Source organism: Larimichthys crocea, chromosome X (genome assembly GCF_000972845.2).
Source record: "Larimichthys crocea isolate SSNF chromosome X, L_crocea_2.0, whole genome shotgun sequence".
Classification (NCBI taxonomy): Eukaryota; Metazoa; Chordata; class Actinopteri; family Sciaenidae; genus Larimichthys; species Larimichthys crocea.
Window position 1 is genome coordinate 4395721 of NC_040020.1, and position 24888 is coordinate 4420608.

At 43.2% G+C, this 24888-nt stretch overlaps 1 protein-coding gene across 2 annotated transcripts in view; it reads left to right on the plus strand.

The window, feature by feature from the left end:
- Positions 1 to 24888, plus strand: part of cntln (centlein, centrosomal protein) — a 79342-nt gene that overhangs the window by 44534 nt on the left and 9920 nt on the right. The window contains exons 16-25 of one of the 2 annotated variants that reach the window (XM_010743873.3): positions 874 to 1403; positions 4141 to 4222; positions 5825 to 5906; positions 6252 to 6520; positions 10473 to 10706; positions 11989 to 12086; positions 14793 to 14919; positions 15085 to 15222; positions 15997 to 16182; positions 21059 to 21256. In XM_010743873.3, the coding sequence (XP_010742175.3) occupies positions 874 to 1403; positions 4141 to 4222; positions 5825 to 5906; positions 6252 to 6520; positions 10473 to 10706; positions 11989 to 12086; positions 14793 to 14919; positions 15085 to 15222; positions 15997 to 16182; positions 21059 to 21256 (1944 nt within the window). Of the gene's footprint in view, positions 1 to 873; positions 1404 to 4140; positions 4223 to 5824; positions 5907 to 6251; positions 6521 to 10472; positions 10707 to 11988; positions 12087 to 14792; positions 14920 to 15084; positions 15223 to 15994; positions 16183 to 21058; positions 21257 to 24888 lie in introns of those variants that run through there. The other variant, XM_027283375.1, reaches the window with a different exon arrangement.

Below are 24888 nucleotides of genomic sequence, written 5' to 3' on the forward strand. Positions count from 1 at the left end.
TTTGTCATTGCCAATAAAAGAACGGACTTGACAGAGCCATACCTACGCACAATGCCAATTTGGCTTCATCAAGAATGATTCAGAAGTGTTCTCACCCTTTGTGGAATTGGTCACGTAGTCATTTTAATGTTGAGTGTCAGCTTGGAAGTATTTTGTTTTTATCACAGTTTAAATAATAAATACAAATAACCAAAATAGGGCTAACTGTGAATGTATTGGCTGTAGTTATCCTAGAAAAAAAGTAGGTAATTTAACATACATTTTGTATCAAAGCTGTCTGTAGGTTGCACATGCAAAAAAAAACTGCTTTTTTCTGCATTTTGCCCCCCTTCATGGCAGTGAATCATCAGTGGGGATAACCATCTAATTTTGTTTGAAAGGTACCAGGCTTCACCAGCAAGTAGAGTGAGAACCAAATAAAAGGGGAAAATTGCCTGGAGGCACAAACCCAGCGGGCATCCAGTGTTCTCTTAAATAGTCTCCACCAAAGATCTAACAAACAGGCTAAGTGCTCCTGGTTGCTGCCTAGTTAGGGGTGATCAGGGTAATGGGGGTGCCAGTCAGATGTCCATTGCCTTGCCAGGCTGAGGAGTGGGGTGCTGCTCCCCTCATACACACAGCATATACGCATTGGCACATACAGGAAGGGAAACCACTGTGTGCATGCTACCACACACAGGTCAAATCAGGAACTGGCCTTTCTCATTTACATCACTGATAACATGTAGAGCAACAACAGTGTGAACTCAGGCATGACATTTTTTCACTAGCAAGAGCAGTACATTTAGAAGTTTCGTTGGTAGAAATGACAGATATGCAAGGGGAAAATGAGTATGTTGTACCTCTGAGCCCCCATGTCTCTGATTCCTTCAGATTGAACAGCTGGAGAGGAAGATGCTGTCCCTAGAGGAGGAGACAGAGAAGCTGAGGGAAGAGAAAGAGCAGCTACTTGAGGCCAAGGAAGACTTGGCCCGCAACTGCTGCAGACTCAAAGCCTCCCTGGATCATCTGCGCACCCAGGAAGCTGTCCGTGAAGAGGCAGCCCAGGCCCAGGCCTTGGCACAGGAGGAGCGGCATCGCAGCGAGATCGTTGCTCTTGAAGCCCGAATATCTGCCTCTCATAAAGAAATTACCAAGCTTCATCAACAGTTGCTGAAGCTGAGACAGGAGCTAGGGATCCTCAGAGCAGCCAGAGACTTCTATAAGAACCGTGCACTAGGACCCGCACGGGCAGGTGGGATCACTAGCAACATTAGCAGCAAGGTCAAATTCAAAACAACAAGACTCAGAGGGCCGCTACGCCAGCGCAGCCACCGAACAGTCAGCCCCAATCAAGCCATCAGCTGGCAAGGCCGCAGCCCCAGTCCCACTAAGGACGAGTGGGAGGACATGAGCATAGATAGGTAATGATACGCACGCACACACAGATGCGCTTATTCTCACTGCTTTTCTCCTCATTATTTTTAGGTGGTTGGAGTGAAGAGGGTGGGCTGGCTGAATTATAGGAGGGGGCCACGCAGCATCGTGGGGACACCGTGCATATGCAAAGCGTAAGCAAATGGGTGATTGAATTTCATCGTCTGTCTAGTTGGTATTCAGGAGCCAAAAGAAGAATGCGAGCAAGAATGATAGAGAGAAGGAGAGAGGAGGGGGAAACTACTGTCAGATCCTTTGAAATATCCTGGGACGCCTTGCTTGGAGCTTATTGACTGAAATTTGCATGCAAAATTAGCCACCTCTCCACACAAAGTTGAACCGATGCCAGAAAAGCCCAGGGATAAGGGGGCCGCCAAAGCCTTGATACCTTCCAGTGATGCCATTTTCATGCACTAGTCACGCTACCCCGAAATTGACAGTTTGGCAGTTTGATTTAATTTACTGGTCCTTTGCATATTCACTAACCCCCCCTTGACAGCGCTAAGGATCCCCCTGCAAGTACCAGAGCCCCCCACTTGCCTCCTCCATCGGTACACGCACACACAAATACACACACTCACAATCATACGTGCACAGAAGCTAACCCCGCCCCGTGTATAGTCATGTCGGTTATCTTGTGGCATGTCAATTCAGAAGTGTGTGTGTGTGTGTGTGCGCGTGTGTGCGTGCAACTCTTATTTCCTCCAGCAAACCCGTAACCCCCTCCCAATACACGCACACACACAAGTACACACACACACACTTCCTTTCCATCTTACCCACCCTCCTCTTTCCTCTCCTCGCCTTAATTTAGTTAGATAAATTTTGAATGACCCTACTCGGCTCAGTACCAGATGTCTACAAGCTGTTTAACACCCTCTAAATTAAGAACCATCGACAGTAATTATTTCATGTATGTTTTATGCAAAAAAGCCACTGAGCCAACATTTATTGAGTGATGGTCGGAATGATTTGATTTCAAACACTCAGAGCTATCGCTGATATTTATTTTCCTTCACTTTCCCCTCCCTGTATGCCTCTCTCTATCCGCTCTCTCTGTTTTGCTCGCTCCTACTAACTCGCCATCTCTTCACCAACTAATTCATCAGGCTGTAATCCACCCCATCTCTATCCACATGAGGCCGTTTAACAGGGACTGGGTGCAGCTATGCCCTGCTTTCCTAATGCCTCTCCATGTGGCTAATAAGCAGCAGTCTAATATACACTTTACCTGAGAGCAGGATCTAAGTGGATTTGTGAAGAAGGGGTCTAAACTGAGATGTTGTCTTATTTAAGCACCTGTCAACTGATTTGTTACTGTAAAGCCCTTCTGCGTCTCTCATCTCGAAGCGGCCTTCTCCAGCAATATGTCTGGTAGGCTCTCCTGGATATACAGTATTTCTGCCTAAGGAGGTTTGGCCTAAATAGTGCCAAATAAAGATGTCAGACTCGTTAAGGCTACTGACAAGTCTTTGTTTTTTCTTCTCCTTTTTATCGCTGCCTCTGGCTGCCTCTCTCAAGTTTTGAGCTGCTGGAGGCAGCTGACCATTTTGAGCAGATCAGCAGTTTTGTTCGAGAGCAGGACAGAATGAGAGCAGGGGGGGGCGTGCACGTAGAATATCACACTGAATCGTATTGAATGGTTCTGTTGGAATATTTATAGTGTGTTTATTGGTGTGTTTACATATTTGATGTGCTCTTAATCACTGCTGGAATACACAACATTGCAGACGGGTGACAGACTATTGATAAGGAAGGGAAAAACCAACATAAAGTGTCTTGGTCAGATTCAGTATGTCATAGATAGAAGTACAGTAAACAGAACAAAATCGCAATTCTTTCAAAAGATATTCCCTCATTTGTTTTGATAACTTTTTGATAACTGGCTGGAGATCTGGTGACTGTGAAGGCCATACTCATCACCATTCAGTGTCCTATATGGAAGCACCTTTCATTAATTTGTCTGTTTGAATCTGCATGTGATGCATACATAGAGTAGTATAGTATATACATTTTGTATACATAAGGCTAAATTTAAGTCTTAAGTTTAGCTGTCGGGTAGCATTTTTCATCAGCTACATGTAACCCTTGGTCTTCGTGGTGATCAGTGATCCTCAGTAAGTCCCTGTGCCCCCTCCAGACCGGGTTTAACCCTAACTAGCCCCCAGCCCTGTCATGTTCCAGTTAGATCCTCTCTGTGGTCTTTACCTCAGCTGCTTCTCCCAGGCCCCACCTTAATAAACCCACCAGCGTAAATGTCACTGGCTTCCACCTTCACGTCAAAGGTCACTGTCAATAAACCTGTGTGTGTGTGTCTGTATGTGTGTGTGTGTGTATGTCTCTGGAAGCCCTTACCGTGTGTCCATCAGATGCAACTTTGCTTGGCTCCGCTCAGCCGTGCCTCTCACACACGTCTGTCACACACGGAGGGCTAATGAAGGCCACAGCCGCTCTCATACATGTTGATGCATTCACCATCAGCACCAGACACTGCAGCTTTTCACTTAATTTACACCCACATTTACACTTCCAGCTCAGAAATTGGATGGGACATTGATTTTCTGTTGGAAGGAGGGGGGTGTGGAATGCACATATTTTTTCTTGATGTCAACTAAATCAACCATAAAAGGTAAATTGGATTTTTGTCCAGTGGTGGTACTTTCAGAGCCAGGGTTGTTGGTTCAACTTCTGGCCTCTAATGACCCTCCTAACTTTTCTCGACAGTGACAGTGGTGAAGAGTACTCGGACAGTCTCAATGGTGTGCCCTCCAGGACAACGACTTACAGACAACGCGCTAACAGAAAGGTTTGTCTGCTTTCATCCTTTAATTATTTTTGGCTTACAAAAGGAATAACCATCTACAGATAGATGTTAATGTTGAGGCAGTGTGTGAAGTCCCTAGCCGGCCTTTGAATAGTTTGTGTCAGGCTTGTTTTTAACTGTGCCATTTTTCTTGTTCTCTGTTATCAAACTGTCATAATAACTATTTCTGAATCCTTAAAATACTGATCCAAGGGGCACTTCGGTAGCTCATCTGGTACGCTCAACACATCCTCTTGAAACATACACCGTATTGTATATAAAAAAATATCATTTATATATTTTTTAAAAATATTTCAGCATGTTCAGAGTAAATCATTCCTTATATGTTAAGAAAGAATCTGTCACGGTATCAGAATTTTATTTAATTTAAATCATGTGCACAGTATTGTGTTGTGTTCTGTGATGCATCTGTATACACTACAGTAGTTGGCATTTCATGAGCCTATGTGAGCTCATGTCTTTGCTGTAAAGGAATGAAACTAAGCAATCAAACCGCTGCAAATGCAGGATTTTATTCAGGTTTATTTCAGTAGTCAACATATGGACGAATACGAGTGGCGCTAACTTATTTGTTGCATCATTTGGTCCATGCCGCACTTTTATTCACAAAGGCTTTCATTCACAAAGGCTTCCCTATGTGTGGTTGTCGGCGCTCCTTCTTTTCCCTCTCCTCTCCACACCATGAAATCAATAGGTCTGGACCCTTGCTCTTGTCCACATCAAACCACTTCACAGCAGGACATGGCAGCTCCAAACCCCAGAGAGATATGTCCGTCAAGAAGAGAGATGAAGAGAGGAAAGAGGAGGGACCTTTAAAGATATTCTGTCTCTCTCTCTCTCTTCTCGCCTTTTTCTCTTTTCAAGAAGGTGGAGAGGAAGAGGTGGTTGTTGTTGTACATGTAGCCAGGGAGCTGTCAGGACCCTTACTCTTAGATCCCCTTTAGTTTCTCCGGCTCTAGATCTGCTAAATGTGCCCATCAGCTCCTCCCGGGCTCATCGCTATGACAGCCCTGGCCCCTCACGACGTGCTATGTCACAAACCAAAGGGTTCGTCTTGCCTCCTCTCTCTGCAAGGCACTGTGTGATCAAACCTGGCACTGATCAAATCCTACCTGACCCTATATACAAAGGAAACAGGCAGGGAAGAAGGAGGGTGTGGAGGGTATGGGGGGCTTCTTTGATGTCGCTACAAACGATGGTGCAGTTGGGAGGTGTCACACATATACACACACACGCACGCATACACACTTATGAGTGCAAATGACTGTACACACACACTCATACACGTCATACTGTAAGAATGAATCAGGGCCTTCAGACAGAGATTGAACAAAGGTGGCATTTGCAAGCATCTGTCAGATTTAATATCCGCGCTGAGAGGCGTTCCAGTCGAAGTCAGGTTGAACACGCTCAGGTGAATTATTAAAGTGTGGGGTGATTTGTCTTGTCGCGTTAAACCGAGCACTCCCTGTGATCATAGTGTCATTATGAGCCGCGTTCCAGAAAGCACAACATGTCAACCGGTTGTGTTACGTTTAACAGCTGCTTTTCATCTCTGCCTCCTGACTTTTTCTGTTCCTCCAGTCCTACATGTGTTCACTGATCTCAGACACGGATGCACCGGTAGCAGAATCCAGCAGAAAACAAGCCGACGTTCTGGCCCAAGGTAGCATAAGTTTTCCTTTCTCACAACCGTGCAAAACTACAGAAATCAAATCAACTATTAACTGAAGCAGGAAGAACACTCAATGTATGTACATGCTGTAGATCGGAAACAAGTATTTAAGAATTTAACAAGCTTTGTTTTTTATTTATTGTTTGTTTTTTTTTTCAGAATTTGACACACCTGAATTGGTTATAAATGGAAAATGTTAATCACCACAGTTTTCACTTGCATACACAAAGACACTTTCCACATACACCTGTTAACTCCCAGCAGTAGCTTCTAAATAGGGATTTGTTCTGTGCACTTGTCAACTCTGAGGTGCCTGCGTGTACTTCCTCCTGTTAGACGATGAACAGCATGAGCTCTGGGAACGAGGGACGAGGGGAGAGAAGAGGAGGTGGAGGAGGAAGAGGATGCTAATGAAGACCCAGCACTGCTCCTCCTCTTCTCTGCAGCAGCGCATAGAGTCCCTACAGCGTCACATTGACATACTGCGAAGTGCCAGGAAAGATGCTGTGCTTTCAGCCAGAGAGCTGCGAAGGGCCAACGAGAAGATCACGGCGCAGCTCAACTCCCTCACTGAGAAACTCTGCAGCAGCAAGCAGCTCACGCAGGTAACTTGGGGAGAAAAACAGTGAGATGAGTAAAGGGGAAAGCCAGTTGTAAGTGTTGAGAAGTTTCTTATTTCTCTCTTTTCTTTGTCTTTCTTTTTGTGGTTCTTTTGTGTTTGCTTGGGGCCGAGAGTGCAGCAGTAGCAGGTCCTTTGCCCTTATCATGCTTAATAAGTGTGGCTGACAGGCCTACCCTCGCCTGTGGAGGTCAGCACCACGGAGCAGGAGAGAAGAGGAGAAACTCTCCCTCCCTCCCTACCTCTCTCTCTCTTTTTCTCTCTCTGACTCTGCTGTTGTCTCGTCCCACTGAATGTTTCAACAAGCCAGTTCTCCACAACAATCTGTGTGTCACTAGCAGTTACATTTCTCGAGATATGTGCACCCGTGTGCACGGATACACACAGGGTGACTGCCACACACCCATTTAGTTATTTAGTATCTGCCTCCAGGTAGGAAACTCTTACACGTGGTATAGACTATAAATAAAACACCAAGCTCTTTTGCCCTAAACAGTATCTTTCCTGTCAGGCCCTCCTTGTACACAGTAACATATGAAAACACATACACACCAACACCTACAGACACAGTCGTTAATCTGACAGGCAGGAGACTTCTTTTTGGTGAATTCAGACATAGCAACAGCCAGCGAGGGCCCACTGGACGCCTGATTAGGTGTATGTGTCTGTATATTTACTGTGTAGAACAGTACAAATACAGTATATTGGACCTGTACGCACAGGTCAGAGTGCAGCACTCATAGTGTTGCTACCTAGGAAGTGGCCCTTGTGCTCCCACCCAGGCATCTGATTGCTGAGGCCCAACGAGACCTTAGACTCAGACACAGCAGTAAAGGCACACGTGTACACACACACACACACACACACACACTGTTGCGTGAATGAGTGGACAGAGAAGGGAATTGTTGTCTTCCTGTTTGTTTCCTCTTTCCTCCTGCAGTATTAATGCCACTCCACCAGAGAAAGTTGGAGCCGACTGACTGGCCAAAGCCAGGTCTTGTTGCCCTCTCTGGAAAGGGCAAGAGGTGATGGACTTTGGGCTTGTTCCAGCCGGTCCTGGCCAACTCTCCAACTAAAACTCTCTGCTTGTAATTGGCTTAGGACAGCCTCCACAGGGGCCATCATGTGAGAAGTAGCATGGCAGTTTCACAGAAACTTGTTTGTGTTGCTGTGTCTCCTGATCCTTTGGCCATTCTGTCCTCCCCTTACTGCTTCCTTCCTTACCTCCTTCCATCATTAAGTTTTATTTCCTTAGTCCTTCTTACTTCCTGTTTACTCTGTTTTTTTTTTAATCCCATTTCCTTCTGTATTCTTTTTCATTGAGTTTATAAATATCTTAACTGCTTAATAGCTACTGTTAAACACTATTTAAAATCTCTCACTTGAGAGAGAAACAGGCCTGCAGTGGAGAGGCATGACATGCTTTGTCATGCTGCACTCAGCCCTCCATGTTCCAGCCTAAAGGAAACATGTGTTCAACAGCACGGTGACCCTTTAATCACTCAGTCCTCAGCACCATGCTCACTCTTGGATTGTTTTATTTTCCCTTTCTTCCCAGCGTATTAATCTAAAAGGATGATTATAACTATTATTATTACAACTTGGATCAGATACGATGACATTACACTTATAAATGACTTGCTGAGATCTTGGAACATGGAAATCCAAAATAACAATTATTATCTAATCCTCTTTATCTGGAAGTGAAATCCAATCGTAAGTGTGCGGCAACGTCAGCAACGATCCCTTATTGATCAGGAAAAGTTTGTGCACTCACAACTATGGCAAGTGCTTTAGGGCAAAGTTGAAACATAAAGACAGTCCGTGGACTGTGATGGATTCTTACAACTTCCACTTCTCTTGCAATAAAGTCCGTCTAACCCGAAAGGTTTGTTTCACTGCTGTCTGACCAGCCCTGTTTCTAGCACTGTCTGAAGTTTAGTGCTGGTGCTGTATTCCTAGATTCACAATTAACTTATTAATGTTATCATTACTGATAGAAATAATGACCAGAAACTACTAAAATAAGACCCAAGTTGTAAAAAAAAAAAACTGGAATTATCCCTTAGTGGCATAAGCAGCTTAAAAAAAACTCAGGTGACAGGTGAAGCGTAGCCTCCTAATTCTAGCTAAAGTATAACTCTTGATGAAATGTGCTAGTCACGCGTATCATCCAAAAGCAGGATGATTTGGTTGCTTGGATTATCTACCTCACTCAGTCATTACTTCCCCGTACACTTCGCTTAGTGTACTGTGACATCGCCTCGTGAATTTACCAGCCTTATCTCTTTACGTGCGGAGTGTCCTACCCTCCTCTAACATGTAAAGGGCTGGGATTATCACAGGATTAGGGGGTGCATCAGACATAACTGACTGAATTTGAAAAGCTCCAGACAGTTGCACTAGAAATCACATAAAAGGTCTGAAGTGTTTGAGTAGTTTACACAGTACATAGGACATTATGCCAGTGGGTTTGAGTGGGGTGGGGTGATTTACGATTTACATTTTTGCAGTCATGCATGTGCTCTGGGGCATGTGGCTATTTCATCAGCCGGTTTCTTTATTTATCCTGCTAATGATTGGGTGTCACTGAGCAGAATCAGTGAGGCCACGACTTAGATGGGAGAGAGAAAGAGAGGTGTCCTCTCTTCCAGACTAATGGACCACCAGTACATCAGTCTGTGTCAGTGTCATCTGTCTCACCAGGGCTGAAAATGGCCCGTGAAATCAAAGCCTGTCTTACAGGAAGTGTCATCAATGCCACTCTTAATTCGTGCACCTCTGCCACTGCAGCCGTAGCCTCACTTTCCATTCTCTACTCCTCCGTCTCTCGCTCTCTCTACCACTTCTACTTCTCTCTCTCTCCTTCCCTCCCTCCCTGGAGATATGGCATGTACGTCTTCAACAGTGCAGAGGAAACCTGAAACAAGAGGGATTCTATTAAAAGGTGTCAGCAAGCAACCAGATATCAATAACCTCCATGTATGCAGAGCAGAGAGCAAACCCCTGGGAATCTGCGGTTTCACTCGGCGGTGTGTGTGTGTGTGTCTCCGCGTGTGTCCCAGCGTTCGCCCCGTGTGCACAGCATACATCTTCATGTATCGTGTCTCCTATTTGTGCCATTAAGCATTCGCAATGTTTGAAATGATACCAGATCAGCTAATTGTGGCAGTATTGAACCAAACTTACAGAGACGTGTTTCTGCCCCATATTTTCTTAATTAGCAGCCAAAGAGCTTTTTTTTCTTCTTCTTTTTTTTTAAGCTCCACCGCACACATGTGGTTAAAAGTGTTCACCTCAGATGCTCATGTTTAGAATCACTGATACACTGTACATTGTACATGATCAGCTAGTGCCATTATCACTCATCACACTAAACCCAACCACTCACCAAATGCTGAACTCCCTCCGTCCCAAAGTGCTCCGTGATTCTGCAGGATGGCTTTATTATGCATGCCAATCACAGTGAGAATTAGGCCCTATTGACCGGGCACCCGCATAATCTGTCTCGTAATTAGCATAAAAAAGGAGATTTATCACAGCTGAGATATTAAAGCAGAGCCTGCAGCTCTCCTGTGGCTAACACATACAGTATTTCCAACATATTGTGTTTACTTTGTCTCTGTGTTTATCATATTCATGTAATGTGAATTTAAAATAAAGACTTGTGTAGGTCTAAGGACTTTTTTCTGACAGCAGTTCTATATTTTTGCATCATAAAGTAGGGAAAGCTGATATTTGGTTTTATTTGAAATTCTTTATGTTAATTTATGTAGCATTATATCATCTCTCCCATTCTTTCTTAACTCTTGCCTTCCTATAACAAAAAATATCGATTTTTCTTGGTTTAATACTGGTAAGCAAAACTTTAGTTTTTATTTGTAGCATCAAAAGTGGTAGCCTCAGCCCACCAATTCTGTCTGTCGCTCAATCTGCAGAAGCTGACCTCTGACCTGGCTGGTACGGAGCAGCAGAAAAAGGTTCTGGAGATGGAGCTGGAGCAGTGGAGGCAGATCACGTTCCCCCAGCAAACTGCACCACCACCACCAGCAGCACCAACTCCACCAGTTAACACAGAGTGCTCCTGCCTGTGCAGGACCATGCCTACTCCAGCTGGTCCTGCACCCCAGGCCCTAGAAGCTGAGGTCAAACAACTTCAAACCAGACTTAAGGTTAGTGGTTAGAAATTAGGAGTACAACTCTGGGGTTAATGAATTGCCCTCATGCTTTGTCTTATTGTGCACGCTTTATTAGATAAATCTCTTAATAGGATGATGTTGGTAAGTATCATGTTCATTTCCAATTTTGTGCATGGTGAAGCTTGAGCAGATAATACCATCAAAACAAGGAAAATGTTCAGTGTATTGATGCTGTTTGGCTCAAAAAATATATAAATTTTTGAATTTCCTTTTGTAACTTATTATTCAAACAGTCGACCAGTGCTGGAATACACAGACTTTTATGTTTTTCAGTTTGGAAAAATATTTTCCTGGTATTTTATCAAACATCAATATTTCTGCGTCACTTTCACATTTCACTGGTTTTAACAGTCTGCAGTCCTTGAGGACTTGAGAAACTCTGAAGGAAACTCTGTCAAGGTTTTACTTTCAGATCATGTAGCGTAAAAAAAAATAAAAAAAAAAACAAATTCCTGAGCCTTTCAATTTACACTCAACATCACCTGAAATTGCATGTGATTTCGACATGAATTAGCATTTCTTATCATTTGATCTTATTACAGAGTACCTGTCAGAAAGATGAGAAATGGGGAATAGCAGTAGAGACGTGCCCTACATCATAGGGAATAAGGTGTGAGTGGTACCACGGTATTATCACCCTCTCCGCAGCCAGCTCATCAGTGTCACTGAGCAGATTGCTGCTGTCGTTACACACAGCAGAGGAAGTCATGTCAGGTGACAGCAAAAGGGAGAGGCGAGGGATGCACTGTGGGGGTGCACGCACTAAGTTAGCGCATTGTCAAAGGCTTGTACGGGTACAGTTCCCACAAGAGACACAGAGGCCCTTTAGACCAAAGTGCACATGCACATTCAAATATCCATCAGTCTTATGATCAGAGCCAACCTGTCATCATGAGCCATATGTCATATGTCATAATAGAGAGCCGTAAGCGATAAACACAATACGATATAACAGGTCATTTCAATAATATTAACAAAATGTTTACTAAAAAAAAATCCCTGTTAAAATGTATTCAGTATTTTGGGTGTATAAATATTTTTTTCCTAATTACCCCCCTTATCTCATCCACTTTAAAAAAATGCTGTTTTCCCTTTAACCTCTTTTAGCACCTTCCACCCTCCCGCTGTAACTATAATGAGGAGGCATGCTGTGCCTGACCTGTCATCAGCCGTGTCGTGAAAACCTTCCCCACCCCCCCTATCACACACACTCCAACACATTAACAAACACACACACCGTGTGCCCTCCCCCCAGAGTGCAAGTGCGGAGGTCACAAGGCAGGTGGCAGCTAACAAAGCCCTGCGAGGCCAACTCCAGGAGAAGGAGGACAAGCTCCGCCAGCTGCAGGACAAGTTAGTTTCACACCTTTTTCTTCATTAGTTCTCTCTCTCTGCTCTTTTTTTTTTCTTTCAGTTGCTCTGCAGTACAGCTTTTATGTTTCTTATATACCTCTTTTTTCTCTCATTCTGCATCCCCCACTCTCTGTCTTTGTCTCTCCGTCTCCCTGTGTCTCTGTCTGCATGTTCGCACATTCTCTGCAGCTCTCATCTGTAGTGTTTGATTCCACCGTGTGGCAGCACTCTGTCTGCTGCACTCCACTTAGGCATGCTTCTCCTCTGCGTGAATCATTTGTGAAAAATATGCATGTTCTCATGAGCGAGTGAATAAAAAAAAAACGACTGAAGGAATTAGTGTGCACGTATGAGTGTGTGCTTGTGGGTGTCTTGTGTTGCTTATGTGGGTAGCTGATGTGGAGTGCTGATCAAAGCAGTGTATTGATTGTGTGCCGCAGGAGGGACCATTTTGGCCCATGACACTAAAACCCACACAGCATCACTCTGGCCTGTGGGCCACAAGCCCTAATGAGTTACATGGTTCACCTACTGTAGCACTCGCTGCATTACATAGTCAGAATGTATAGCTATAAACAATTCACTCAGGGAAACTGTCGAGATTTGAGCAGTGTTGTGAAAGGCGTATATCATCATTCTGCACTAGGATCACATCTTTGAACTAAGAGAAAGGTACAAAGAACAACTTTGCTTTCCTCCCGCTCGTTCGTTCTCTTTGTCTTGTATGCTGTGTCCTCTGCCTGCCATTCTCAATAATGCATCCATGGCATGTGTACAATCACAGTGGCTATGTGTTTGTGTGTGACCAAAGCACAGAGGATCACAGCCAGACAGAGTGAACATCCCTCAGCTGAGTTTCCACAACAGCCTCTTGTCACACACTCACTCACTCACGCACGCATGTAACATCGCCATCTCTTCGAGCCTACCTCTCCGTTTGCCTCCATGGAGGGACCCCTTCTCAGAATGAAAGACATGTCTAGACGTCTCTGAAATATACATCTCAGCACACACACAGGGAGCAAGGCTGCTTCGCCTTAAAGAAGAGAAGGGGGAAAAAAAGAAATGAATTTCAAAGTATACCGGCATGTCCTCAGTCAATATCCGGCACTATGGCCCTGCCTTATTTATGAAGCTGCTTCTTTCATCTTTAGCCCTGTTGTCTATCAGCCACATGAAACGTCCACCCGCACTTCATTCTTAACAACATACACAGAAATGTGCGCTCTCGCTCTCTCTGTTACGCACACACGCTTCAGACCACTGACTGTTATCATTACAATACACGCATGTTTAATGAACAATATTGCCAACAAGCACAGAACAAAGGGAACAAACGTGCGAGTGATTGGGATATAGTTTGAGGTTCTCTTTTTCTCTTTCCACTAACACTCATAAATAGAGATCACACGCTCTGGCAGAAGCACCATATATCCTTCATTCTTTTTTATCCTCTATTCTTTTTGGGGTGCAGAAGAAGAGAACATCTAAAATAAATGTTGTCGGCCTAATTGCCATTAGCATTGGGGCAGAGGGAGCTGCTGAGGCTCTTATTGCTGCTCTCCGTCTTTAAGTCAACACCAGACAGTCATCTGAAAGGTTCAATATGGGTTTTCTCATTAATGGCCAAATCCATGGGGTAACCAGCCAGCGCGACTTCCCCCCAAAGACCCCCAGCTAGACTCCTCTCTCATTTAATTTAATGTCACTCCAATAGGACAAGCTCACATTTATTTAGCCAGTCTGCCCTCAGGCGTTTATCCACCTAGGGAGACAGGGACATTTACTTACACGAAAGCATTTGCTCTAGCGTTGCGTCATCTGTTTATTTAAAATACACAAGCCACGCTGCGCGTGGGAGATAAGAGATCCACTACATCTTTGAAATAAAATTTAAAAAAACAGCAAAAAAACATTTTAATTAACTGCATCCTTATGATCTTTATTCTATTTGTTCTAATTCCCCAAGGTGTAGACAACCATGAAAAATGCCTCATATTTGCCTTTTATAAAAACAGAATAAAACATACTAACATACTGAGCCCATTTAAGACAAGACCTCACCATAATGTGCACAATGCTGGAATATTAAACATGTCAATACAGCAGGTTATCGAAATAGGAAGTGACATGCGGTGCATGTTTGCAACAGTTAAGACATAAATAGCTTACAATACAGAGACCTTTGCCTCTCTTTGGGGAAGTATTATCAGCACAGCAATCCAAGCCAAGTCTCCCTGCTGTGCTGTTTTTATATGTGACTGGTGTAATGTTGAGTTGGAAATAATAAACATTTAAATATTGATTACAGTCTTTCAAGTAGTGTCACTGCTGATTCAAAACGCCGTTTGTCAAAAAGGACTCCCCAGTCACACTTAGCGTAACGTTCCCGCGCCAGAGCACTTGTTCTAATATATGCCAGTTAGAATTATATATGCATCCTTATTTCACCCCCCCTCCACTTACCCAAACAGCATGCCAGTGTATTTAGTTGTCATAATGAGCTGTCATGCCTGATGCACTGCATGGGGACACTGTGCCTGCCAGCTTTGTGTGAGTGTGAGTATGTGTCTGTGTTTGTTCTGCTATGTAGATGCTGTAAGCGAGTGTCTGCCTCTATATGAATGCGAATCTCTGTATAGAACTAATTTATGCTTTATACCATATATGTGCGGTGTGTGTGTGTGCTTGCGGTTATGTTTCCAGGACGAGCCACACGGAGCGAGATGTGAACATGAAAAGGCAACTGGTCGAGGACTTAAAGACAAGACTGAAGTTCCTGCAGGAGATGGAGAAAAGTTACCATGGACAGGTGGAGGAGCTGGAGAAGAAGGTACATGTACACATGAGAAAATGGCTTTAAATGATTTAAATTACTGTTACAGTATAGAATAAATGTTTACGTCATTGATTTGAAGGAAACTTCAGATCCATCGCAACAGAACAGTGTCCCCATAGTTCAGCTTAGTTTTTTTTAACTTGCTTTACCCCTCTACAGGTTAAAACTTTATCAGAGGAAGCCAATAACAGGAAGGCCCTCATTGAATCTCTAAAGAGGAGACTAAATGTTGCAACCACAGAGAAAAGCCAATATGAGGCCCTCTCTTCAAAACTGAAGGAGGACCTGGAAAAAAAGGTACGAAACAGTCACGCTGCCAGCTCTCACAAGAATTATATCATAATGGAACATTTTAAATCTTTCAGTTTTTGTTTTGTTGTGTGCTATGAGGCTTTGGACAGTGAGAGACAAGTTCAGGTCAGTCAATGTATAATTAACTCCTTTCTCGCATCGCAATAATTAGTACAAAGAAAAGAAGGTTTAGCGTTGAGCAGAAAAGTAACTTCCTTTTATGTGCATTGTTTTTTTTTGTTTTTTTTAAAGATCCAGTGTGTAGGATTTAGTGGCACCTAGCAGTAATGTTGCAGATTACAACCAAATGAATCTCCCACATGTCTCACGTCTCTTTCTAAACATGTAGAAAAAACTCTGGCTGTAAAATTCACATAAAAAGCAAAAGACCATATCTAAATCAATTCAAAATGGCGGACTCCATGGAAGAGGGCCCACTGTAGATATAACAGGTTCATTTTAAGACAACGAAAACACAATGGTTCATATATTCATGGTATTATACACTAATGAAATCATACTAATGAATATCATATTTAATTCCTGCAAAGAAATACTTCCAGATCTTATACACTGGACCTTTTAATGTTTATTGTTCTACAGAGAATTTTTAGAGCTTATGAACATAAAAAAAAATACTCAAGCAAACATTTTTAAAAAACAGACCTGATTCAAAATATTGGAATTAGATAAAAGCATTTTAAAGTTCAAGGTGGGCTAAATAGCTTTCATAGGCACCACCTTCAGCTGACTAATTCTGCCTACTACTTTTCTTTACAGGAGCAGCGCATACATGCCCTGCAGGCTCGTGTGGGAGCCGGTGAGCAGGCTTTGGCTGCACTGCAACAGACAGCCACTGAGCAAATGGAGGGGTTGACCCAGCAGAGCACCCATGCCTTGGACAGGCTTCAGAGGCAGCTAGGCCAGGCTTACTCCCAGTTGGAAGAACTTCATTCTTTCATCAAGGTACTGTACTAAAGAGGCAATGGATCAAAGGCCATAGGTAGAGAGTTTTTCTCGTCTTATCATGTAACTCATCTTAAACGGGCGTGGTGTGCCTTTAAGTTCTTCACCTATGAATTGTAATGATATTGTGTGGGTGCACCACCTGTAAGGTTAGGTGTAGAGGTCTGGAGTATCGTTAATTGAGCAAAAAGTTGAAGGCGGGGGCCTTGACTTGCTGACCTCTGTAAATGGTTCACCACCTCCCATGTGGTGCCGTGCCAACTAGATACCGTATAGCTGGGTTCACTTCTATGTACAGCAGCTACTCTAGGTATGAACTCTACTTGCCCAGTGCTTGTGAAAATACTTACTTTTCCTGGAATACTTTTTTCCCAGAGAACTGGGGGTTGCTTACATGTGAGTTTGTGTCAGTTTGTCTGTAACCACCCAGCGGTTTGTTGAGGTAGTGCAGGAAGCTGCTGGACAGACCTGAGCAACTTATTGAAGATGAACTGGGAAAAGTCTGGGCTATCGAAAGGCCTACTGAAAATCTGTGAAGATTTTTTTGTGGCCCATTTAATCTAGGGTAAACCCATGGTCCTAATGCATGTTCACAGCCTGGGTTGTGGAGACAGATGCTTATAGTTATAGTCAGGTCATCAGTGCCTGTCCAAGCATCAACCAAATAACTCAATGATAACAGATAGGTACCAAAAGGCCGGGGTCGGCAGCGTCAGTGGAAGTGGAATCAAAAGCTGTGGGAGTAACTGCAGGATGCCATGGAGAAGACTTTAGAATGGCCTTGCAAGAAATTCTGGCAAACTATCAAACAATAAGGGAGGCAGGGCCTTTCATTCTTTTTGGCAGAGGTCATTTAGGTCATCAGAAAGATCTGTATCTTGGGTCTGTATGTTGCTCAAGAATGTTTCAACATAGAATCGAACTGCCACCTCTCAGCCAACTCTGTCTCCTGAGCTGTAACCCTCCAAGATTGAGAGTCAAATCAAGTGAATGTGAAATGATGTCTTATCAATGATGCAAGCTCTGTAGTGACATCTCAGCCCCGTGAGGTCTCTCTTATCAAAAGAATAACAGCTGTTTATTACCAAAGGATATCCAGAAGGAGGAACCAGTTGAGATGGTTCAGGCGTTTCTTGATTCATCTCTGTGGACATAATCTTGAAATGTCCAACTTGGAGGAAACCCAGACAAAACACACTGGGGGAATTACACATCCCATTTGGCCTGGGCAAGCATCTGGATCCCCTGGGGGCGGCTTAGGGATGTGGCTTGGGGGGGGTGACGTCAGCACTACCTTTGCTTAGCCTGCAGCTACCACAACCAGGTCCCCCTAAGAGGCAGAAGATGGATTGAATTTTAACAATATGTGTGTGTGTGTGTGTGTGTTCCATTATGCATTTGAACTCTCTTCCAGTGCATAGCGAGACACAGGCCACCACTGTGAGAATACCGAGTGCCCAACCGGGAATGGGCACTATTGTCTTTGTTTCAGCCTAATCCATCACCTTGAGGTGTGTTTTGTGTGTTTGTGTCAGTCGTCTATGTGTGTGTCTGGCAGAGACAGATAAAGACTGTCCATCAAGTCCGCTTAGCTGACACCTGTCTATCAAAGGAGGAAAGGGCTTGGAGATAGGTAGTGGCGTCTGTGTATTTGCACACACACACACACATAAATCAAGTGGCAGATTATAGACACAGTTTAGTGTCAGTTTCTCATTACTTTTGTCCTCACAAGCCAGAAATACTAGCAGTCTTGTCCTTATACTATACTGCTCACTTCCATCTGAGGAGAATCGGCAGTGGATGTGGTCTGTTTTATCTTCTGCTTCCTTTTCCAGCCTCTGATTTCTTTCTCACTACTAAACCTTTAGCCTAGACTTCTTCACACTTTCACATTTATATATATAGAGAGAAAAGAAGACAGACATTCTTGCAATCTACATGTATCTGTAAAAATAGAAGCAGCATTACATGTGAAACGTGCGTAGACATGCATAGAAATACAGTTCACGCTCGTATAACTCCTCTCCTCCATTCCCATAACCCTAGGCAGGTGGGGCCATTGTGTTGTTGTTGAGGATTCACATCATTGTTTGTCTCCCCCTGGCTCCTGTGATTCCCTATAAGAACACCAAGCCCTTTGATTGGACTGCCTGACGTCCGGAGGAGATTTACTCTTGTCATATATTGATCAGGACCGGAGGGCTGCACATGTGTGTGTGTGTGTGTGTGTGTGTGTGTGTGTGTGTCTCTCTTTATGAGCTTGTTTTTTGCTCTTTGTGCCTGTATTTGCTATGTGTATGTGTGTTTGTGTGTGGATATTTTTCTTTATTGTGTGCCAGCAAACCCTTTTGGCCCCTGCACACGCCCCAGGCTGTAAGCACTGCTGTTGAACTGCTAAACAGTGGCCCTGCATGTAGTGACTACTCCACAACACACACACACACACACACACACACACACACACACTGAAGGTAGTTCTCTTGTAAATAATATTTTGGCTTGTCATCCCCCTGCTGAAAAGTGTGTGTGGATATTTTTGTAATTACGTGAAATTTCTCTAGACTTCTTATCTTGGACTACAACAATGACGTAACAACACTTTACCTGTGCGCTCTTGTGAAAGGTGGTTACATAATTAAACATCTTGCGCAAGCTGGTAGGGTGTGTGAACAACAGTAAACAGTTGTTTTACTTCAGTGCCTGCATAATCTAACAGAATGAAATAGATAAAATAAAAAAAGCTCTGCTCTTTATGTTTTTGAATGGCCCTTTGTGTCCTCATGTGTGTGAAGAGGTTTAGAGGTAGCTAGTTATTAAAGAGGATATCTTTTTGCTGCTCATTTGATCCTCATCTCCATGCCCTAATCCTCGTCCTGCCTAAATTGCCCCTCTGGCAATAGTGATTGTGGTACCAGCGCTCCTAACAAACTCACGCAGACACATGTTCACACACACACACACACACACACACAATACCTTCCTTGCATGTATTAGAATAGCTTGTGTATGTGTGTGAATGCTTGCATATCCCACCTCCCACCCTTTGTCTCTCCCAGGGCTGAGAATGAGTGATAAATTCACCCCTTAATTTCTTCCTGGATTATTCCACATGCAGGGTTTAGGTCAATTGAATGTAACCCTTGACTAGTGACAGTGAATATCTATTAGGCCGTAAATAAAAGAATAGGCTGTTTGTTAATGAGCTGTGTATCCCTTCAGGGAGAACACAGGCCCTCAGAGCTAAAGTAGTCTCCCTTTATCAGGAAGTGGACGACGGTTATGATTTAGTCATCTTCCTCTTTAATCAGTAGGCCACCCATGAAACTCGATATAAAAATTCACATACAAATGGATTAAAGGTTTCTACTTCTGTGACTTTCATCTAGGCATGAATGAATGAGTGAAATGGAGTTTGGGCACCCTGTTGGTTCACTTGATAGAGTGCATGTGCCCCGTGTACTAAGGCTGAACTGCAGCGGACCTTTGGAGCATGCCGTTCATTCTCTCTGCCCCCTTTCCTGTCCATCTCAAGCTGTCACGGTGAAATAAAGGTATAAAGATTCGTATGAGAGAATCTTCAGAGACAATTCGTGCTTTTCGTGTCCTATACTTTATACATTAGACGTGAGATCAGGAGTTGAAAAAACAGTGTTCGCTCTCTGAGTCAATTTATATAAGCCACTGTTTTGCCATTTTCTTTATTTCATTATTATTTAAATCTGTACGGGCTTGTGTAATGTTATCCTCTTGGTTCTCATACACGACTTTCTGATTCTCTGACCCTGGCTTGTGTTTTTTTTATTTATTTCTTTTGTTATTTAATGTTTCTAATAGACAAATAGCAGCACACGTTGCTCCAGCTGCAAGCTTCCAACCACTCACTCAGCACTCTCCTGTGAGAACCAGGCTTTGTAAACTGCACCTGATCCACCTGTGTGAAATTAAGAGAGGGGAGTGGATATGTTTGTTTCATGTGTGATTACCCTTGTTACTGTAATGCACTTGAGTGTTTTCGTATGTTTGTACTGATGTTTGTGTATGGGTGTACTGTACACACTGTACTTCTTGCTTGCTTGGTTATATTGTATACTGTCCAAAAGAAAGTTGTACTTTGTTTTGTATTTTCTGTTGTGTTTTATTTTGTTTGTTTTTGTGTATTGTGAGTTCTCCTGTCTCTAGCTTTCCCTCATCTGACCAGCTATTCCAAGGTCAGCTTTTCAGCGGGCTTACAAGGGAATGATACAGAAGATTATTGCCTCGATCAATAAGCTCAAAATGAAGCAAAGGGGAGTTTACTTTATTGACTTTCTCGTGTACAGTGGCAGTTTTAACATTTAATTGTCTCTCTGTATTTAGAGCAAACTCCCATTTAGTGCCCGTCAACTGTACCATCCCAGGCCTTCCTCGTCTCGCTTGCCATTCACTCGGGCACCATTTAAAACAGCCCTGTAGCTTAATTATTAACAGTGTTATGCTGCCCTGTTGTACTGTGAGACATTCAGAAAGCAAATAAATAAATGAATGGCTGTATTTCCAGTTGCTCTCTGTCTTTCTCTCTCTGATGCATGATTCCCCGTCTGTGGAGATTTTAGCAAAACTTGGGGTGCGTTTGGTATCAAAGCTGTGTTCCCTCAGCTTTCAATCGACAGGGCAACAAACCCTCAGGTCCACATTCCTACAAGGGAGCTTGAGGCGAAACCGAAGAGAATCTGAGTGTGTCAAACTCAATATTCCTCTATAATGTACTAGGCCTCTCTGGCGCATGCTTGATCAATTTCATTTATTCATCTGCCAGGCAGAGCTATCCCTCTTGTTTTCTATATCCATTTCATCATCCTCTTCTTTTTTATTCCTTCTTCTCCTCCCCCTTCAGGCCCTGGCCAGTGAAATACTTTTAGACGTTCAAGAGGTCAAGCAGCAGTTGATGAAGAGGAGGAGGTTGAGGCAGGCCAACGCTGTGGCAGCAAAGGGCGGCCTCTCAGCCAAGTCTATGATCAAAGCCAAGTCTATTGCAGCCTCCATCCTCAATATGTCAGAAAATGATCTTGCGGACATAATGGACACTGACCAGGTAAGGCCAAGGGACAGTGGGTCAACATTTCATACAAATGCTTTCTTGAGGATCTATATCAAGTAAAGATTATGCCCTGAACACTCAGCACACCTGTAACAGATTTTCTGTACTGCATCCTAAAAGTTTTTGCCCACTGATTGTACCAGAGGATTGGCAAAGACAACTTGTAGCTTTGGGCATCTTCTTTGTCAACTGAGACTAAATGAAGTGCAAGGAGCTAGCGTAACTTTAGCATCATCTGGGAACAAATATTGTAGATCGGCGTTGGTGTAAAGAGGAGGAAATATGGAGAAGCAGAAGCCTTTTGTTCTTCGTTCATTTCACCTATAACCAACAATATCTGGCATTGCTGGACATCTCTGCTTCTGTCTGACCTTCTCTTATTGATGGGTTGATAGTTTTGGCAAGTAAGAAAGGCTGAACTCCACGTAAAGGTGTACCACACACCAAGGCATGTCACTAATAAATTGGGAAGTTGCAGTGCAATAGAGAAGGATGTGGCTTCACGTTTAAAGCCGGTGTTCTCTCTTTCGACGAAATCAAAAACCTGTCAACACCTGCAGCACCTGTCGACTTGATATAAGATTAGATAAGGCTCAAGTTGAGTAAGTACAACTCTTTTCTTTCGACTGAAAGCAGTCATTGAGCTGAAAATTGTTGCTATTGACTGTTGCCCACGTGCAGAAGTCCTGAGTTTCACACTCTTTTACAACTTGGTGGACCCCTCTCTGTACAATAGATCATATCCAGCCATGTCATCAATTAGCAACCCCATGTTACAATCAACCTCTCCTCCCTGGGGACTTCCTCCCATCTATCACAAGATGAGAGAGGGTGCACCAGGCACTTACTCACACTTGAAACCAATTTTAGCCCTTTGCAGCCCAGCTCCACCCAGGAGATGACAGGGAACAGTTTCTCACTTGACAAAAAGCCTCCCTCATCAGAGCTGAAACCTCTGTGGGTAAAATCACTCTCTTCTCCTCATCACTTGTTTTCTCCACTACATTAATGGTTGCTAATGACAGGCTGTTTGGTGCCCTAACATGGTGGGTTTGTTTTTCCTGTTTTCTTAATTGAACATTCATAGATCACAGCGCTGTTGAGAATGCACGCACCCACCAGAGAATTGTAAATGTTGTGTCACAGAGTGAAGTTAACAGTTTTAAGTGTGATTATGTGTTACTGAGTGTAATTTTGAATGTTGGAATTAGATCCCAAGAGAAATGGCTTGTTTCTGTACGTGCAGCTGTCTTTGTATGTTTAGGTAAATGCACCCTACTTAAATCAGCCTGAACTTTACTATGCTTTAGCTGTGACGCTTCAATAATATTTAAAATATGTATACATCCATACATCCACAATCTGAACTCGTATGTGACACATTGTTGCCATAATGTTGAAATTTATTACAATTTTTGTTAAAAAGCCGAAGTTTCATGACACTTTTTGCAGAAATGTGATTTCTTTTTCCCTTAAATCCCAAAAAATGTACGGAGCTTTTGCAAGACCTTTTGTAGATTGTATGTTTTTCTTTGAACTTGAGGACGTGACATGAGGTTATCAGGATGTCCCAGCAGTCTTCAACAAGTCCAACACATAGCAAGTGTATTCATTTATTCACTTGGTTGTGCGATACCAGTGTGCTGAATGAGAGCTCAGGGCTCGATGGGATTGCTTTTACTTTTCAGTTTTACTTTTAAATGAGAATACTCCATTGCCAACATCGCTACTTTTCTTTAGTTTGGAAGATTTCTCTTGTCAACAATATCCGCAGAAGTTTTTAACATTGTAGGGCACCGCTACTTGGTTTTGAAATCGATGCATTTTTGAATTTCAGCCGTATCAAAATGTTTTAATGAATTATTCCTGGTTATGGTTATATGGAGAATTTTGGGAACAGTTCACCTCTGTGTAATGACCACAGTCTTTTTCCAAAGGCTACATATTTTCTTTCCTCCAGAGCATTAGTCTTGGTTTATTGATTTGTCCCAGCCAAAAAATCTGAGCTGTTGCTCGAGGGTTTTTAGTGAAAGGAAATGCAGCTGTGACAGGGCTATTTGAGCAGCTGGTTCTGTACTGACAGCATAGCGCCAAATGTGAGAGCACCCTTATTTTCAGCTGTTTCATAGAAATGTGGACTTCCTTCACCTTTTTTTTTTTTTTTTTTTTTTTTTTTTTTATTGTCAAAATATTTCAAAGTCAGACAGAAACATACAGCTGCTTCCACTCACACAAACACATGTAAACACAAAATCAGTGCAGGAAGGAGGTACGTAAGCGTGCTCTGACATAACTACTCTACACATGCTTACACACATGTATCACACTGCACACTATTATTTGCCTCTATCCATTCCATAGCTTGCAGCAGAGGACTAGAGAGGGCCGAGCAGCTCCAGCATCCCTGGGCAACTTGTTGTGGAGTTAATGATCCAGATGTAATAAGGCTATAATTGCCGGGCCAGTTTGTTTTCCACCTAATGTTTGATGGAGGGTCAGTGCTTTGGTATATATCTACCAAGGGTGGACAAGCACACTTGCGCACATACACTGTTTCACATGCTGTGTTCACCCCAGTGGGAGGCTGTGTTCACCCCTGTAAACACACACACACACACACACACACACAGAGCTGATCTCTACCTACTTCTCTACTTACCAGTCACAATTAAGCATACACTGCAGTTAGCCTGCTGTGGATAAAATCAGAGAATATAATGATTTATAAGCACTTTAACGCTTCCAATGACTTTGAATAGCCTAGCATTTACATTGCTATACATTTTCAGCTGAATGTCGTCAAAATCACAGGTGATCAGATTATTTTCTCAGTCGGATACAAGCTACATTTATCCGGTTGACTCGCATCGATATTTCTCTGAATATTGCGGTGATCTTCAGAGTGCACCCTGATAAATTGAGCACCCAAAGCGGACTCTATCAAAGTTCACATGAAGAATGCACAAGACCCGATGTGGACTTGCAGTTACTGGACAGCCCATGCCACCCGGGATGCAACGATTATACATTTTGAGGGCATGTTTATAATCTGAATGGGGGAAAGTAAGGGGATTACATGCCGTTTCGGTTAGCGTTAAATTTATAAATGGAGCAAATCTCCTTTTCTGTGTGGTTTCCATTGGTTTACATTTTTTTTAAAAGTCCAACTCTGAACTCACTGCTACTTTGTTGTTTTAAATGACAGAGACACTTGGTGTAGCTGAGACTGAGATTACAAAAACGTGACATTTTCAGACTGTTAATAGTGAAATCTTTTAATCGCTGTTTCACAGTACTGTGCCTGTTAACTCCACCAGTCTGCTTTAAGATTCAGCCACACACACACTTTTTCCCCCCAATCCTCCCCTCCCCGTGTCCCTGTGAAGCAGTACAAGGCTCGTCACATAATTTGGAGCAGCAACACCTGGGGTTTGAAGGGAAGAGGTAACACATTAGTGCTGAGGTGTACATGGCCACACAGTCGCTCTCCTCCCTGTTCATTAGCAGTAACAAGGCTACCACTCTGTTAGGTCTTTATACATGAGTAGCATGCAAACGTATACTGGCAGAACTTGCCACTGAGTCTCCAGAGACCTTCTTCAAGGTCATGGCTGGTGTGATGCTAC